The following is a 16,861-nucleotide window of genomic DNA, read 5'->3' as shown; positions in this document are numbered from 1 at the left end:
GGGCCCTGGTGTAGCCTTGACACCGGTGGAGTCATGCTGTCTGCTCCTCACTCAGCAGCGTCCTGCTGGCCTCTCAGCGTCCACTCTGCCTGCCCTCTCCTCCCCCTCCCCCAGGTGTCACAGAGGCTGGGAAGGGCAGTGCCAGGAAGCAACAGTTGGCAGCCGCCTGCCTTCCACGCGGCCTGCTAGGGTGGAGCCCTGTCGGGTGTCGGGGTGTCTGAGTGGTGGGCGAGGGGTGAAGGAGACGCGTGTCTTGGATCACTGTGTCCCCGCTCCTGTCTCCTCCGGGGTCTGGAGAGTCGGGGCTGCCCTGGGCTCTGATGTGGCCCCTGACGTCAATGGCTTCCTGGGCCTGGGACCCTTCTGGCCGGTGGGGAGGCCCCTCCCTAGGGCCCCTGAGGCCGCCTGCCTGCTGGGCTCGACCCTCCTCTGAGGCTCCGAGGTGGAGGCCGAGCTGACCCGTGTCCTCCACGCTGGAGCTGCGGTTTGGGGCGTTGTTGGGGAAGGGGCCATGTTACCCCAGAGGAACCGCAGTCCAGGCCACCTGAGCCCCGGGGTGGAGGCCATGGGCTGGCCGTGTTTCCTGGCCCACCCTCTGCAGGCCCCTGGCTCGGACTGGAACCCGGCCCTGCCGGGGCTCTCTGCACAGCAGGTGCGCCCACTTAGAGAAGGGGCGCTGCCCCCGTTCCTGAGGGCCCCATCCCCATGGGGCCTGGGGACCTTTCTGCCTCCCCGCCCCCCGCCCCCCCCAAACCTCGGCGCGCCGTGGTCCTGCCGCAGGCCCCACGGCTGCCACTTCTGCCTCCCGCGGGTGCCAGGGGAAGCAGTCCTTCCGGAAGGCGGGGGCTGGGGGTGGGCGTCCCAGGAAGCTCTGGAGGGCCTGCCAGCTCCCCGACGAGGGTTTCGGTTCCGGGGGGCTGGGGGAGGGTGGTCCTTGGGCAGGGGGGGGGAGCGGACGCCTGTGCTCAGAGCCTGGCTTGGTCCTGGTTGGGTTGGGGGCTGGCTCCCTGGGGCTCTTCTCGCTCCCCCCGCCCCCCGTGCCCGTCTGTTTCTGCCCCCTGCCCAGCTCCTGCCTGGGGCCCCTCCCCACGCTCCCTTGCCTCTGCTGGGCTTCCTGCTTGGCCGGGCCTGGTGCCCTCCTGGCCCCCAGGATGTGCAGCCTGGGCTCTGGACCCCAGCTTGGGGCCTGCTTGGACCCCGCCCTGCTGGGCCCTGCAGGTTCAGGAGAGTGGTGGAGCCCCCCAGCTCTGCTTTCCGAGGGTTGGGGGTCCGCTGGCCGCGAGGCTGTGAGGCTCGCCTTGGGCTGGCATTTCCTGTCGCCTCCCCCGCCTTCCCTGGCAGAGGCCGGAAGGGAGTTGGTGGGGGTTCCCCGGCTTCCTTCTGGAGGGCCCGGGCGGGGAGGGAGGCAGGAGGGTCCTGGAGGGCTTTCTGGAGGAGGGAGCCTATGCAGTTGGGGGCTGTCGGCTGGGGGAATGCCCCCGGCCCCCAGAGGGAGCCCAGGGCCTCCTGCTTGGCCATGCCCGAGCTTGCATACAGCTCCACGGGGAGCTCACCACCTCAAGAAGCAGCCTGTGCTTGTACCGTGGGAACAGTCTCTGACTTTGCTGAGTGTGACCTTGCACCCCTGCCCCGGGGCCCTGTGGGCACTGCTGTGCTCTGGGCGCTGAGCCTTCTGGGCATTTCGTCTCTGCCCCGTGGCATCTGTTTCTGGCCCCCAGATGTTTGCGTTTATAGCGTCAGTTTTACGGCCTGAAACGCTTTCTGTGCCAAGAAGGAGGTCAGTCCCTCACCCTGCCAGGCAGGCCTTCCTGACCCGAGCCTGGCAGCTCTTCTGCCCCTCTGCCCAGGTCAGGGCTGCCTGCCTCTTCTTGGAGTTCCCTGTGTACTCCCGGCCCGGCCTCCGTCTGAGGCCGGGTCTCACGGATTGCTGCTGGTCCCCAGGGGCCGGGAGGGCGTCAGCGGAGGGCGGTCCTGGGCCTGGCCCAGGTTCTGGGCAGGGAGATTCGGAAGTTGGGCTTTGCCCCTCCCCCGGAGCGGCCTGGGTCCTCGTGGGTGGGAGGGTTGGGCGTCAGCAGCTCCCAGGGTGGGGTCTGGGCCTGAGCCTTGAGCCCTGCAGCCCAGGATCAGATAGACATGTAGTGACCGCTGGTGGCAAGGCCCCTGTGAGTCCAAAGTGTGACTTCAAGAAGAGCCCTTATCGTAGCCACTGCTTATCGGAGGGTGGGACACGTACTGGCCCGGAAGAAGCAGGCTCCGTACACGTGGAGCAGGGGGTGTTCAGGCACTTTTCTTTCTAATGTTCCCTGCCTGGCCAGACTCCAGGAGACTCCAGAAGATACACCCAGGGCATTGTCACCCAGGCTCCAGGAAAGTGTCCACTGTGGCGTTGTGTGCCAACAGGAAGGGCCCTAAGTGGGAGTCTGGGGGCCTTGGGGGTCGCCGAGGTGGGCCTGGGCTAGGGGGGTCGCCGAGGTGGGCCTGGGCTGGGGTGGCCCCTCCCCGGGGCCCGTAGCCCCCTGGTCTGGAGCGGTTGGTATACATGTGAGCCTGGGAGCCGGCCTGGGGAACCAGGCCCTCCCTTCACATCTGGAGGGTGGGCTGTACCCAGGACCGCTGCCCCCCCCATCTCCTCTTTCTCCCAGTGCCCCCCATCCTGGTGCCAGGCTCTCCCGCCCAGTTTTCCAGCGCCTGGCTCCCCCTCCTCGCGGTTCTCATACTTGGGGTGCCGCCTGGCAGCTGGCAGCCAAACAGGCCACTTCCCTCCTTCCTTCCGGCCAGAGCTTTCTCCTGCCTCTCCCGCCCCTTCCTGCCAGGGAGCAGCAAACAAACAAGCAGGCCAGCAGTCAGGCCCTGCAGGCCCAGCTCACACCCGCGAGTGTCTGCAGCTGTGGGAGTGGGGAGCTCTGCGGCCCTGCCCCGCGGGCATGGCCAGCCAGCAGCAGGGGACCCCCCGACCCTGCCATCTGCACTCCACCCCTTACAGGCAGCCACCTCCGAGAAGCCCCTTTGTCTTCTCCTCCAATATGAAACTCTCCAGTGCCCCAGGCTGGCCAAGTGGAGGTGGGGAAACTGCAGGAACCCTAGGGTGACGTCTCCCTCTTGGCTTCAGACCCCAGTCTCGTTTCCAGAGGAGAACAGTGGGCGGCTCCCCTCAGGAGGCCAGGCCCTCGGGCTTCTGGATGCGGAGGTCGGAACGCTCACGTGATCTGTGGCCCCAGCGGTAGCTGCTGTGCTCTCTGGGGACGATGCCTGCAAAATGGATGTTGTAATGTCCATCTTGCTCCCCCTGCCCCTGTCCCCTGGAGGTTAGAAAGGTGCTTCTCGGGACTCAGTGACGGGGAGGGGCCTGTGCTAGCCTGCACCTTGCAGCGTGGGCTGAGGCAGGGTTCCTCACGCAGGGAGGGGGCGGCGAGGGCCGGTCAAGTGGGCATCCCAGGGGCCGTGGGGAAAGAGCAGTGACCGTGGGCCTGGGGGCAGCTGCAGGTTTGGGTGAGTGTGCCTGCTGCGCGTTTCCTTGTCCATCACAGGTGGGTGGACAAGGTCACGGGCCTTCACTGAGGTCAAGGGTGTGCAGCCAGACCTCGTGTCTGCTTCCCTTCCTGCATCCTGCCTGCTCTCGCCAACCCCTGGGGAAGATCTCTGGACACACAGGTTACAGGCATCCTCTTGTGGGTCATGTGTGAAAGTCGCTCCATCGTGTCCAACTCTTTGTGACCCCATGGACTGTACAGTCCATGGAATTCTCCAGGCCAGGATACTGGAGTGGGTAGTGAAGTCGCTCAGTCGTGTCTGACTCTTTGTGACCCCATGGACTGTAGCCTACCAGGCTCTTCTGTCCATGGGATTTTCCTGGCAATGGAAAATTTTGCAATCCACTGGAGTGGATTGCCATTTCCTTCTCCAGGGGAATCTTCCCAACCCAGGGATCAAATCCAGGTCTCCCTCATTGTAGACAGACGCTTTACCGCCTGAGCCACCAGGGAAGTCCTGCTGGAGTGGGTAGCCTATCCCTTATCCAGGGGATCTTCCTGACTCGGAAATCGAACCCAGGTCTCCTGCATTGTGGGCAGATTCTTTACCAGCTGAGCCACAAGGGAAGCCCAGGAATACTGGAGTAGGGTAACCTTTCCCTTCTCCAGGGGATCTTCCCGATCCAGGAAAGGAAGCAGGATCTCCCGCATTGCAGGTGGATTCTTTACCAGCTGAGGTGTCAGAGAAGCCCCCTGATGTGGGTGCTATGCTATGCTAAGTCACTTCAGTCGTGTCCGACTCTGTGTGACCCCATAGATGGCAGCCCACCTGGCTCCCCCGTCCCTGGGATTCTCCAGGCAAGAACACTGGAGTGGGCTGCCATTTCCTTCTCCAATGCATGAAAGTGAAAAGTGAAAGTGAAGTCGCTCAGTCATGTCCGACTCTTAGCGACCCCATGGACTGCAGCCTAACAGGCTCCTCTGTCCATGGGATTTTCCAAGCAAGAGTACTGGAGTGGGATGCCATTGCCTTCTCCCCTGATGTGGGTGCCGGAAGCCTAATGGCTCATAGGGCTGGATTGCAGTTCCCATCTATGCCAGTAGGTGCCGCCATCTGGACCTAGACTCCATAAGCTCTTACTTTCAGTGAAACGGTTTATGCTCCTTTCTGTGAATGGCGAGGGTTTTCGATGAGGCTGTCTTGCTGGTGCAGTGGCAGATGGGCCCTACACCTTGGCGTGGAATTCAAGGCCCCCTTGTCATGCCCCTCCTCCCTCAGAGGGCAAGTGAGGGACGGGGTGCCCAGCAAGCTGGGGGCTGCAGGAAGGAAATGGGTAATAGCTCCCAGAGAAGGGGGTCCTCAGGGTTGGCAGAGCCTCCTGTGTGCCTGGGGGGGGACCACCCCACTCTGTGGGCTGCCCAGCACCTCCATGGACAAGTTCAGAAGGCCCTGGGTGAGAGCTCGGCTCTGGCCAAAGTCGGGCCTGCCTGGCCGTGCCTGGAGGTGGTAGTGTCCTGCAGCGTGTCCCCAGGACTGTTGGTACTGGTGACCGATGTGGGGGGGAGGACTTGGGGGTGATGCCCAGACAAGGCTTCTTCCTGTTCTGAGCCTGGCGCTCTGGGCACGGCTGCTGTCAGGTTCGGGCACGCGAAATCCTCCTGGGGTTGTTGGGTGGTCAGGCAGAGTGTCCCCCCAACCTGGGGGTGCCTGGAGAGGGTCACTGCATTGCACCCCTGGCCTGCTCGACTTGTCAGAAGCTTGTGTGATCACCGCAGGCCTGGCTGGAAGACCCAGAGACCGTTTTTCAGATGGGAAGGCTGAGGCCCCGGGCGGGGTGGGGGGTGGGGTCCTGGTATGCTCAGGGCACCCTGCCAGACAGAGGCAGGGTTTGCTGTGGCCTGCAGCTCTGGCTCCAGCGGCCGTGTTTGGGCCTCTTTGAGTTCCCGTGGTCTGCTCAGGCCCTCGGGCGGCAGTTTCACCCCAGAGAGCCTTCCTCCTGTAGAAGCTTCTCGCTGAGCCCTCGGGGTGGGGAAGGGAGGCCCAATTAGTGCTTAACGGGACTTGGAAAACCCTGGGATGAAAGACCGGTGTGTGGGAGGTCCGGGCCTCTCACCGCAGCCTCTGTAGGCTGCCTGTCTCCAGGCCTGGCGCACGCCCGGGCCCCTCCACCAGGCCCACTAGGAAGCTCCCCGCCCCCGGGCCACAGGCCACCAGGCCCCGGGCACACAGGAAGTGTACCTCTCCAGGGCCCCGTGTGTTAGAGGGCCTGGGGGTGTGGTGTCTCGGCCACCGCTGCTTGGGCCCCTGAGCAGGCCTGTGCGGTGTGCGGGGCCCACCGTGCGTGCGTGGTTGGAAGGACGCGGGGCCTCAGTTCCCCGTCTGTAAAATGGGGTCAGGGGACCTGCCGTTTACCTCGCAACTTCACTCGCTCATCCACACTGAGCAGAGGACACGGACTGTTCTGCACGGTGGGTGTGGTGGAAACGTCAGCTTTCACCTTGACCCCCTGAGTAGATGGGCAGAGAGGCTGGCAACTCGGGGCCACCACGCATTCCAGGTGGATGGGCTTGGGGTGCTGCGGGTTCGAGGGGCAGCCATCTGGCCTCCCTGCCCGGGTAGGCTGTCAGCCTGCCCTTCCTACGTCTGCCTCGGGCCCAGCCTGAACCTCAGAGTTGGGCCAGGTGGGGCTGGTGCCTGGAGGGGAGCTCCGGGTGTGCCTGGCCGGGCCTCCCAGGCCAGCGGGGCCCTGTCCAGGGCAGTCCCTTGCCATTCACGACCTGGCGTGGTCGCTGTGGCCCAGGGGGTAGTGGGTCGCCGGTGTGGGCTCCTGACCAGCCTCCTGTGGCTTCTTGTCTTGCAGACTTCTCCACGCAGGTGAACTCCTCCTCCCTCAGCTCCCCCACGGCGCGCAGCTCCATGGCCGCCCCCTCGCTGCACCCCTCCCTGGGGCCCAGCATCGGCTCCTCACTCGGCTCTCCGGGACAGCTGCACTCACCCATCAGCACCCTCAGCTCGCCCATCAACGGCATGGGCCCGCCCTTCTCGGTCATCAGTTCCCCCATGGGCCCGCACTCTATGTCGGTGCCCACCACACCCACCCTGGGCTTTGGCACCGGCAGCCCCCAGGTAAGTGCAGGGAGGAGCCTGGGCCAGGGGCAGGGCCTGGACTAAGGGGCGGGGCCAGCGCCAGGGGGCGGGGCCTGACTTTACCTGCACCTTCTATGTTGGCTCAGATAGTAAAACGTCTGTCTACAATGCAGGAGACCTGGGTTCGATCCCTGGGTCGGGAAGATTCCCTGGAGAAGGAAATGGCAACCCACTCCAGTACTCTTGCCTAGAAAATCCCATGGATGGAGGAGCCTAGTGCAGGCTACTGTCCGTGGGGTCGCAAAGAGTCAGACACTACTGAGCGACTTCACTTTCGCTTTCACTTTCTATGGCCCCTGGGAAGCAGGTGCCATCACTTAAACCTTCTGTCTCTGGAAGCAGTCTCAGAGATGACCTGGGCTTGGTGGTCTCCATGGTCGAGTTTGCTCAGATGCTTCTCGGAACAGTCTGTCTTTTGGGGTTGTGTCCAGATCAGGAGGCAGCTGGCGCCTGGCAGAGCCAGCTCTTGTCTGGGGGACCCCTGAGGCCTGGTCCACCACCCACCCCCACCAACCCGCCCAGTGTGGGTGCTTCTTGTCTGAACACCGACAGAGCTGCCCGGGGTGCCCAGGGCCCCAGCTGCTCATCTTGTCTCCTGGCTCTGATGGTCTCCTGGTGGGATTTTTTGCTGAATGCCTGGGAGTTCTGCTTGAATCCCAAGGGTTCTCCTTGTTTCTGGGGCTCAAACTGTCCTTCCTGACAGAGCTGAGTTCCCCTTTGCTGCATGTCATTCATGTCTGGGATCAGCTGTCATCTTTGTGGAGGAAGGTCCCAGTAGAGAAAGGCCAACCCCACAGAGGGAGGCCCTCCATAAAGGAAGGCACCCCCACCCCAGTAGAGGAGGCCCCCATAGAGGGAGGATCCCCATAGAGAGAGGCCTCCCATAGAGAAAGCACTGCCCCCATAGAGGGAGGTCCCTGTAGAGGAGGGCCCACCAGTAGAGGAAGGCACCCCCACCCCAGTAGAGGAGGCCCCCATAGAGGAAAGCCCCTCCCATCAAGGAGGCCCCAGTAGAGGAGGCCCCCATAGAGGAGGCCCCCGTAGAGGAAGGCCTGTCCATCAAGGAGGCCCCAGTAGAGGAGGGCCCTATGACAGGAGCTCTGGGAGCTGTCTCCCTGAGGGGGGCAGGACAGCCGTCTCGAGAGGGACTCCAGCACAGGCCCCCCTGCCCAGAGACGTGTGGCTAATGGTGTCAGCGTGTCCCGCGGGCTCCCTGCTGCCCGGGAGCGGCTGCCTCCAGGACTCTCCACTCCTGGGATGCCTTGAGGTCTGGAGCCTGCCCCCTGCCTGTCAGCTAGGCTTGTCCGGAGCTGGTCTCGGTGGAGCCCCCCTCTGGCTCTCCAGGCCCCTCATCAGCCCCTTTGTTCCTGGGGAGCCCATGCTCCCTTGTGTCCGGGCCTTCCAGAAGCAGACAGAAGGCTGGAGGGTTGGTGCGAGGGGTCTCAGCTGCCTTCCTGGGCCTGACCGTGTTCTTTGTAGCGTAGCCACCACACCCCGATCCTCGCTGGCTGCAGAGTGCCTGCTGCTCAGCGAGAGGCAGATGAGGCCCGACCTGCACCTGTCCCCTGGGAACCGGGCCAGAGGCAGCACCTGCTGGCTCTCAGGCCTGCGAAGCTCCTTGCTGCCCCCTGGCCTGGTACCTGCCCTGCACGCCTCCAGGGCTCATGTGCGGAGGAGCCTGGGTGCGAGTCTGGAGTGGGGGCTCTGCGGGGTAGGGCCCGAGGGTGTCAGTGATGCCCCCAAGCTTTGGGGTTAGCCTGTCTTGGGGGGGCGGTGCTGGGGGGTGCAGTGGTGCCCCCAGGCCTTGGGGTTAGCCTGTCTGGGGGGGCGGTGCTGGGGGTGGGGGTTCGGGGCCTCGTCTGTCCCAGTCTGTTGCCGCCGGCACGCGATGGGTGCTTGTTGAGTGCAGGTGCTTGTGAGCGAGGAGCCGCAGGTCCCGAGCCTGATGCCGGGGCTCAGGGAGTGGAGGGGGCGGGTGTGTCCCCGGACGTTCGCCGCGACCCACCGCTCAGCTGTCCGCCTGTCCTTCTGTAGGTCAGTCGGGCCGCAGGTGGCTTAGCCGCGGTCCGAGCCCTGGGATCAGCCTCTGGCCACCATTCCTGGGAAGGCCTTAGTCCCCACCACCCTGCCCCCCATAACTCCTTCTCTGGGAGCCGAGTTCAGCTTCTAAGCTTCAGCAGTTTGTCTTAAAAACTTGGGGTTCCCCATATTCATGGAAGTGTGGGTGGAGTTCAGGGGGGCATCCCCCCACCTCCGCCTCAAAACCACAACCGCGGAGTCATGGGGCCGGAACCAGTGAGGCAGTCTGACTCCTGCTGCTGGCGGGGATGGCCCCCGACTCGACCGCGCCCTGCAGGGAAGTGGATGCGGGCGGTGCTGGGGGCTCTGGGCAGAAATGGGCCGGGCCGCAGGCACCGTGGGCTGAGCTGCCCCTCCTCTCCCCTGGTTCAGGGGCTCCATCAGCCCAGGGGGCGTTCCCCACCTCGGCCCAGAGCTCGCCTGCAGTGCTAGGCACGTGTGGGCACCTTGGCGCCCTGGCCTCACCACCCTGATCAGCCTCCCTGGGCAGGACCCGCATGGGCCCTGCCTGTCCTTGCTGTGGGCACCACGGCCATGAAGCTGCGTCCACCAGGCCATGTGTAGGGGTTTGCCCCCAGCCTTGATGGGCAGGCAGAGGCCGGTGGGGTCCAGGGGCCTCCCACCCCATGCTGACGGGGGTGATCGGCTTCACCCGCGAGGGCTGGAAAGGAAGGGTGTGGTGGGCGTGGACGAGGGGCGGCGAGAGACAGGAGGAGATCGCTGAAGGCTCCGTGGGAACTGAGGTGAATGCCAAGGATGTGAAAGGGGAAATGGGATGGGCCCCCACCCTGGGCACACCGCGGAGCCGCCACTGATGCTGACCATACCTGAGGGCTCCGTCCCTGGTGCTAAGGCCCGCCTCAGGTTATGAAGGGCGGACACCCGTCCCGAGGGTCTGCCTGTGGTGGCCTGGGGGACAGGACAGGTGGCCCCTACTCACCCAGCATGGTTTGGACAGCCACAGAGGAAGTGCCCGAGTTCCTTTCCGGGGTGCTGCCCAGCGGATCCAGCTGTTCAGTGTTGCAGCCGGGCTCCCACAGCCCGCGGGAGGCCTCGGGCCCAGCCTCTGGCCCACACAGTGTCCTCAGGGCCCCTGGGGGCCTCCCTTGGCCTCTGCTGCTGACTGGCCACCCCGGCCACCCCAGTCTCCTGCCCTTTTCCCAGCAGTCCTTTGGTGTGCCCTTCTCCAAGCATGTGCTTGGCGGCCCCCTCTGGCTGGGAGCTGCCTTCCGTCCTCTGCGGCCCAGCCGGCCTGGGGCTGGCCCCCGGAGGCCCCAGTAGTCCTGCAGAGGCTGCTTGCTGTGCCCTGAGCTGGGTTCAGGAGCTCTGCTGTCCGCGCGGCCCCCAGGTTGCTCTGTCATCCCAACGGCGACTTTCGGACGGAGACACTCCTGTTTATCCGGTTTTTACACAAGAAGCCTCAGGCCCAGGGCGGTTAGATAATTCCCCCAAAGTCACTCAGGGAACGGAGGAGGCAGAACCCTCATGGTCAGCTGTGGCCGACCCCCCCACCTCCTGGCGTGCCCCACGGGCTGGGCAGGGGGTGTTCTCCGTGGCCTTGGGTGCCTGGCCGGGTGCTCGGTGGATGGTCTCGCGGCTCTGGGCTGGCCTGTTCCTGGGGCCCTGGACACCCTTTCTGCAGCATGCAGGGAGTCCCTCAGACTCCCAGAGGCCCGAGCTCACACCTGCATCACCCCTTAAAGCCGTGTGCCCCTGGCTGGCCGCTGCATCCACTCTGGAGGTGGGTGGGCGGCTCTCCCCGCTCACTCAGGGCTTCCCATGGGGTGCAGCCCGATGGCACTCGGCAAATAGCCGAGGCCCCCGCTGAGTTGACCGTCTTCTGGGAGATGCTCCTGAAGCCTGCGGACTGTGCTGGGGGGTGGGGGGTATTCTTGGAGGCAGTGGGGTTCTCTGGACACCCCTCACCCCTCCCCTTGGGTCCTGACAGCCCCACATGGCCGGAGCTGGCCTCCCGGCCTCCCTGCAGCCCCCTGAGTCCCATGGGCTTCAGCGTCCTCAAGAAACCAGGTGGCCACCTGGGCAGGCGAGCCCAGACGTCCAGGGCTGGAAGAGCCCCTGCAGGTGCTCAGCGAGTGCTCTGTGCACGCTGAGCACCAGCTCCTCCTGTCCTGGGAGGAGGGGGATGGGAATCGGGGCCCACAGGGAGGGAAGGGGGTGAGGCTCCCATGTGCAGGAGGAGCCCAGCCCGGGGAGACCCGGGGGCAGCGCGGCGGCTGCGGTCCGTCCAGAAGAGCTGCAGGACCTGACTTCCGCCTCGGTCAGGGCTTTGCAGAAGTGAGGGTGCTGGGGGGCTGCCGGCTGGCGCCCTGGCGCCTGTGGGGTGCGGCTGGCTTGCAGGGTGTGGTGGGAAGCACCCCTGGGCCCTGGGCGCTGAGGGGAGAGCTGGGGTGGGCGCAGCGGAACCAAAACTGCTGTGTCACTGCCGCGGCAGCTGTTGCCACGGTGACCGGTGAGTTTCCCACGCTTCCTCCTGGCGCAGCGTCAGGATGGCGGGAGGGGCGGAGGGGGTGTGTGTGTGGGTGAGGATGTGTGTGTGTGTGTGTGTGTGTGTGTGTAAGGATTGTGTGTGTGTGTGTGTGTGCGTGATGGCGGGAGGGGCGGAGGGTGTGTGTGTGTGTGAGGATTGTGTGTGTGTGTGTGATGGAGGATGTGTGTGTGTGAGAGGTGTGTGTGTGAGGATATGTGTGTGTGTGTGTGTGTGATGGAGGATGTGTGTGTGTGAGAGGTGTGTGTGTGAGGATATGTGTGTGTGTGTGAGGATTGTGTGTGTGTGTGTGATGGAGGATGTGTGTGTGTGAGAGTGTGTGTGTGTGAGGATTGTGTGTGTGTGTGTGTGATGGAGGATGTGTGTGTGTGAGAGGTGTGTGTGTGAGGTTGTGTGTGTGAAGTGTGTGTGAGGATTTGTGTGTGTGTGTGTGATGGCGGAGGATGTGTGTGTGAGGTGTGTGTGTGAGGATATGTGTGTGTGTGAGGATTGTGTGTGTGTGTGTGTGTATGATGGAGGATGTGTGTGTGTGAGAGGTGTGTGTGAAAGGTGTGTGTGTGAGGTATGAGGTGTGTGTGAGGTGTGTGTGTGTGAGGATTGTGTGTGTGTGTGTGTGTGTGATGGCAGAGGATGTGTGTGAGGTGTGTGTGTGAGGATACGTGTGTGTGTGAGGATTGTGTGTGTGTGTGTGTGATGGAGGATGTGTGTGTGTGAGAGGTGTGTGTGAAAGGTGTGTGTGTGAGGTGTGTGTGAGGTTGTGTGTGAGGATTGTGTGTGTGTGTGTGTGATGGCGGAGGATGTATGTGTGAGGTGTGTGTGTGAGGATTGTGTGTGTGTGTGTGTGTGTGTGATGGAGGATGTGTGTGTGTGAGAGGTGTGTGTGTGAGGTGTGTGTGTGTGAGATGGCGGAGGATGTGTTTGCGAGGATTGTGTGTGTGATGGTGGAGGTTGTGTATGTGTGTGTGAGGTGAGTGTGTGAGGATTGTGTGTGTGTGTGAGATGGCGGAGGATGTGTGTGTGAGGTGTGTGTGAGGATGTGTGATGGCGGAGGATGTGTGTGTGTGTAGGGGTGCTGTTTCCTCCCTCTCTCCTCGGGTTGCAGGATCTGAGTCCACCACCATGCCGTGTGTGTGTGTGTGTGTGTCCGTGTGTGTGTGTGTGTGTTTGAGGATTGTGTGTGTGTGTGTGAGAATGTGTGTGTGTGTGTGTGAGGTTTGTGTGTGTCTGTGTGTCTGTGTATTTGGTGTGTCTGTGTGTGTGTGAGGGTGTGTGTCTGTGTGTGTGTGTAGGGGTCCTGTCTCCTCCCTCTCCCCTCCCTCCTCTCTGGGGTCAGGTTTCGGTGCCCATCCATGGGTTGGGGTCCCTAAAGCGCCCGCCACACCAGCGGGTCCCAGAGCTCTGGCTGACCGCTGGGGGCAGCACCCGGGGGTGGCAGGCAGTTCTCACTTAGGCGGACGAGGGGCAGGGGTGGGAGCCGGGTCCTATGAGCCTGGGGTTCCTTGGGAGCTGGGGCTCTGGGGGCAGGACGGCCTCCTCCAGCCTGGCCAGGCCGATGGGGTGGACATCCTGCCGGGCTCCGTGGGGCTGGGCCTGCCGGGCCACCGGGCTGGGGGTGGGCGAGGCCCCCTCCGAGCCCCGGTTTCTCTCTCCGTGGAGGGGGGCGTGGCAGCGCCTTCTTTGCCCCGCGGATGCCCCGCAGCGCCTGCCAGGGCCGACCCCGCTTTCCCTCCGCAGCTCAGCTCGCCCATGAACCCCGTGAGCAGCAGCGAGGACATCAAGCCCCCACTGGGCCTCAATGGTGTCCTCAAAGTGCCGGCCCACCCCTCAGGGAACATGGCGTCCTTCACCAAGCACATCTGTGCCATCTGCGGGGACCGCTCCTCAGGTGGGCCTCCGAGGGCGGGGCGGAGCGGGGCTGCCGGACCCCCCGGAGGGGCGGGGCGGGGCGGGGCGGGGCTGCAGGACCACCCCGGGCGGGGCGGGGCTGCAGGACCCGTGCTGGTGCTGGGGTGGGGGGTGGCAGGAGCCCGGCCTTGCCAGCGAGGGGCCACCGGAGCTCCCAGCCTGGACATCTTAGCTCTTCCAAGTCCAGGAGATGGTGGCTGGGGAGCGGGGCGGGTGGCTCCAGTGGAGACGCGGGCCAGGGAGCCGCTGTGCTGTGCCCGGGGCCAAGGGCCCCTCGCACGCCTCCCCCCGAACCCAGCAGCCCCGCTGGCAGGCCGGCTGAGCCCTTTGGGGCGCCGGCCCGGACCTGGAGAGGGCGAGGGCCCTGTGTCCGAGTCCGCGCGCCCCTCATCCAGGCCGCGCATGGCGCTCACGGCCGCCCCGCCCGCAGGCAAGCACTACGGGGTGTACAGCTGCGAGGGCTGCAAGGGCTTCTTCAAGCGGACGGTGCGCAAGGACCTGACCTACACCTGCCGGGACAACAAGGACTGCCTGATTGACAAGCGGCAGCGCAACCGCTGCCAGTACTGCCGCTACCAGAAGTGCCTGGCCATGGGCATGAAGCGCGAAGGTAGGCGTGCGGGTGCGAGGCCCTCCCTGCTCACAGCTCCTTTGCATACTTCTGATGACGGGGCTCTCACTCCCTCTAGAGGCCTCCACTGCTGCTGCGTTGGCACACATCCCTGGAGGCTGGGGTCTCTCACTCACTGACTTGTCTGAGCACCAGCTTCGCACCAGGCTCTGGGGTTACAGGAGGGACACCCTTGATCCTGCCTGCTGGCAGCTCCCAGCCCCACTGGCGACAGGCATCCATCAGAACCTCTCCAAGGTCCTGGTGGGCCCTGCTGATCATGTGGGCTCTCGGGGGGCTGTGGTGGGAGGTGGGGGCTCCACCTGGAACGAACCCCAGGGAGTGTACAGGCCAGTCCTGGGGCCTGCTTGTTGCTGCTCAGTAGGATGGTCCAGGAGACCTGGGGCTGGGGGGGCACGGGTAAGGAGCTCTGGAGACCATCAGGACAACGGAAGCATTCTGGGCGCTGGGTTGTCCTGGGCTCTGCTTCCTCCCGCAGATGGGGCGGGGGTGCCTCGCGACCCAGATCCTCACAGTAGAGAGACTTGGGCTGCAGGCCTCTCGGCCTTGGGACTGGGTCCGGGTTTCGTTGACAGCAGGTGTGTGTCGGGCGGTGGGGCAGGGAACATGGAAGGCTGCTCCCAGGGGGTCGCTGAAACTGTCCCGCTGTCCCGCTGGCCAGGGCCTGGGCCTGGGGCAGGCTCCTCACAGCCCCTTGCTATCTGTGGGCCTTGGTTTCCCTGGCCCAGGCTTGGGGGCTCCTGGCTGGGAGGGTCTGTCTCTGGGCTGAGGGTCTGCATGTCCCTCCTGCACTGTTTCTGCTCCATGGTCCCCACAGGCTGGTGTGTATGCACCTTCCCCCACACGGTTCCATGGGGGAGCCGGGCGGCTGTCTCGTCACTGGGGACTGCCCTCTTGTGGAGTCTGCAATCTCCATCTCCTTCGTTTATCTCCTGGGCCCCAGGCCTTCTTGCTGACAACCCGAGACCTCAGCTGGGCCAGTGGTCCTGCAGGATCTGTGCCTTGAGGCTGAGAGGCAGTGATGGGCTGGGAGTCTCGGCGCTGGCGAGGGGCAGTGTGCCCATGGACCCTGTAGAGCGGCGCCTCCTGGGCTCCAGCGTGAGCTGGGGGGCCGGCCTGGGCCTTGGTCTGCCCACCCAGCCTTCCTGATGAGGGCGCATGTTCCATAGAGACATTGGCCCCCCTTTCTGTGTGCGGGTGGAGAGGCTGAGGCCCAGAGGGTCTGGGGCTCGGCCATGGTCACATGTTGGGCTGGAACCGGGCCCTGGCTTCCAGTGCTGACCTTCTTCCTCAAGGCCAGCAGGAGGCCAGAGGAAGCGTGTGCCTGGTGTGGGGAGGCCTGTGTCCGGCCCCAGTTCCTCTGGCTGCCCCATGTAGTCAGGGTGGGCTTCCTGGAGGTGGTGAGTGCAGTGTTGTTCCTGAAGGATGGAAACTTGGGCAGGGGGCAAGCACGTGGTGGGCAGATCCCTCTGCACTTTGGTTTGGGTCAGCGAGCCGTGGTCATCTGTCCATTGAAAGTAACCATCACACAGCCAGGAAGGGCCCCCTGGGAGTGGTCAGTGTGACCTTCAGGGAAGCCTGGGGCCTGTGGGAACCCAGAGGAGGCCCCGGCCCTGCTGTGGGCATTGGGCAGCACTTGGTGGACAGGTGTCCAGCTGACCCCTGAAGAGTGGAGGGGTGTTCAGCAGACCACGTGTCTGGATGGCGGGGACAGCATGTGCAGAGGCTGAGACCTGGGGGCCCCACAGAGTGACCGAACATAGGTTCCCAGAGCTGTCCAGTCCAGTAAACACTGACCCTCTCCTAAGGCCCTCTCAAGCTTTCCACTTGTGGGCCTGGGGGACCCCCAGTGAGCTGTCGCCCCAAGGTCTGGGGAGAGTGGAGACAGCGTCTCCTGTCCCAGTGGAGCTGCAGTCTCGGGTCTGGGGGGTCAGCGGCTCTGACCCCCTGTGCTTGCCCACTAGTGGCTGTTAGGGGCGCCTGCTGTGCCCGGAGCCTCTGTGGGGTCCCTGCTGGTCACATACACTCACCCACCCATGGTGCCATGACTGTCCACACACCCCCCGCCCCCCAGGGAGGGAGGAGGCCTCGGGGGTAGGGAGCGGGCCTGGTGGCCAGGGAGCGGGGCTCGGGGGCAGGGAAGAGGCCTTGGGGGCCGAGCCTGCAGGTCCGTATGCCCGCGCTCTCCATCTGATGCATGAGTCTGGAGCGTTGGGCGCCGTCCTGAGGCACCGCGGCCCTCGAGGCCTGATTTATGGGCCATTAGATAAATACCTGATTCCATCAGGACCCACCTCCCCTCGCCTCCTGCTGGATTTATAAGTCACGAGCAGGCAGTAAAAACCCTCCTACATGGCCCCCTCGTGCTCCCAGCACAACGTTAAACTCTTCGCTGGCCCGAGAGCCACGGGGCGGTGGGAGGCGGCTCCGTCTGCCCGCCAGTGCAGCGCTGTCTGGCCCCCCGCAGCTGCAGGGGCAGCCCCACCGCCTTGCCCTCCAGAGGGGTGAGTGGTAGACCCCGCGTGGCCACGGTGCCGGCCCTGCAGAGGGCTCTGTGGGTCAGCAAGGTGCACGCCAGGCTCCTTCCTCTCTGCCCCCACCCCGGGGTGTGAGCCCTGCCAGGAGGGCTCCCCAGCGGGGGCAGGGCTTTGGCAGCATGACTTGGGGCAGTGCAGTGCCCTGCGATGGGGGCCCAGCGTGCCACCCTAGCCTTGTCCAGGAGCGTGTAGGCTGTAGGCCCCCAGGGCCAGCCCGAGCCCTCCTAGGTGCTGCCCCGTGGTGGGCAGCCATGCCAGCCGGCCCCGCACGACACGACCCATGTGAGAGGCTTCTGGTTGCTTCTGGTGCAGTGGGGACGCAGGCTCGGGGCTGGCACCTGACTGGCTGACCGCAGGGAGGGCTGGCTAGCAAGTGACGTGGGAGGTGACGGCTGCGTGTCAGGCCCGCGGGGCCGGGGCCCTGGGTGGGAAGTGCCCGCGGGCTAGGCCTCCCCGGCTGGGCTAGGCCTGTCCGCTGGGCATGCGGCCGCCCTCGGGGGCCTGTGGGCGCTCCCGTCTGAAGAGGGCACAGGCCAGTGCGCGGGGCTTCGCGGCCTGAGAGGGCGACGCGGCCCCCATCTGGGG

The 16,861-nt window shown here is 64.7% G+C and overlaps 1 protein-coding gene across 8 annotated transcripts in view; it reads left to right on the top strand.

Annotated features, from left to right (window-relative positions):
* Nucleotides 1-16,861, top strand: part of RXRA (retinoid X receptor alpha) — a 92,817-nt gene that overhangs the window by 58,694 nt on the left and 17,262 nt on the right. For 7 of the 8 annotated variants that reach the window (XM_086323396.1, XM_086323399.1, XM_086323400.1 and 4 more), the window contains exons 2-4: nt 6,332-6,597; nt 12,938-13,088; nt 13,539-13,718. In XM_086323396.1, coding sequence (XP_086179522.1) covers nt 6,332-6,597; nt 12,938-13,088; nt 13,539-13,718 — 597 coding nt within the window. Of the gene's footprint in view, nt 1-5,408; nt 5,940-6,331; nt 6,598-12,937; nt 13,089-13,538; nt 13,719-16,861 lie in introns of those variants that run through there. The other variant, XM_086323395.1, reaches the window with a different exon arrangement.

The sequence above is a fragment of the Bos grunniens genome, chromosome 11 (genome assembly GCF_055505025.1).
Source record: "Bos grunniens cultivar Pamir isolate PY7600 chromosome 11, Bosgru_T2T1.0, whole genome shotgun sequence".
Lineage (NCBI taxonomy): Eukaryota > Metazoa > Chordata > Mammalia > Artiodactyla > Bovidae > Bos > Bos grunniens.
The sequence above is the reverse complement of the archived record's forward strand: the minus strand, read 5'-3'. Positions and strand labels throughout refer to the sequence as shown.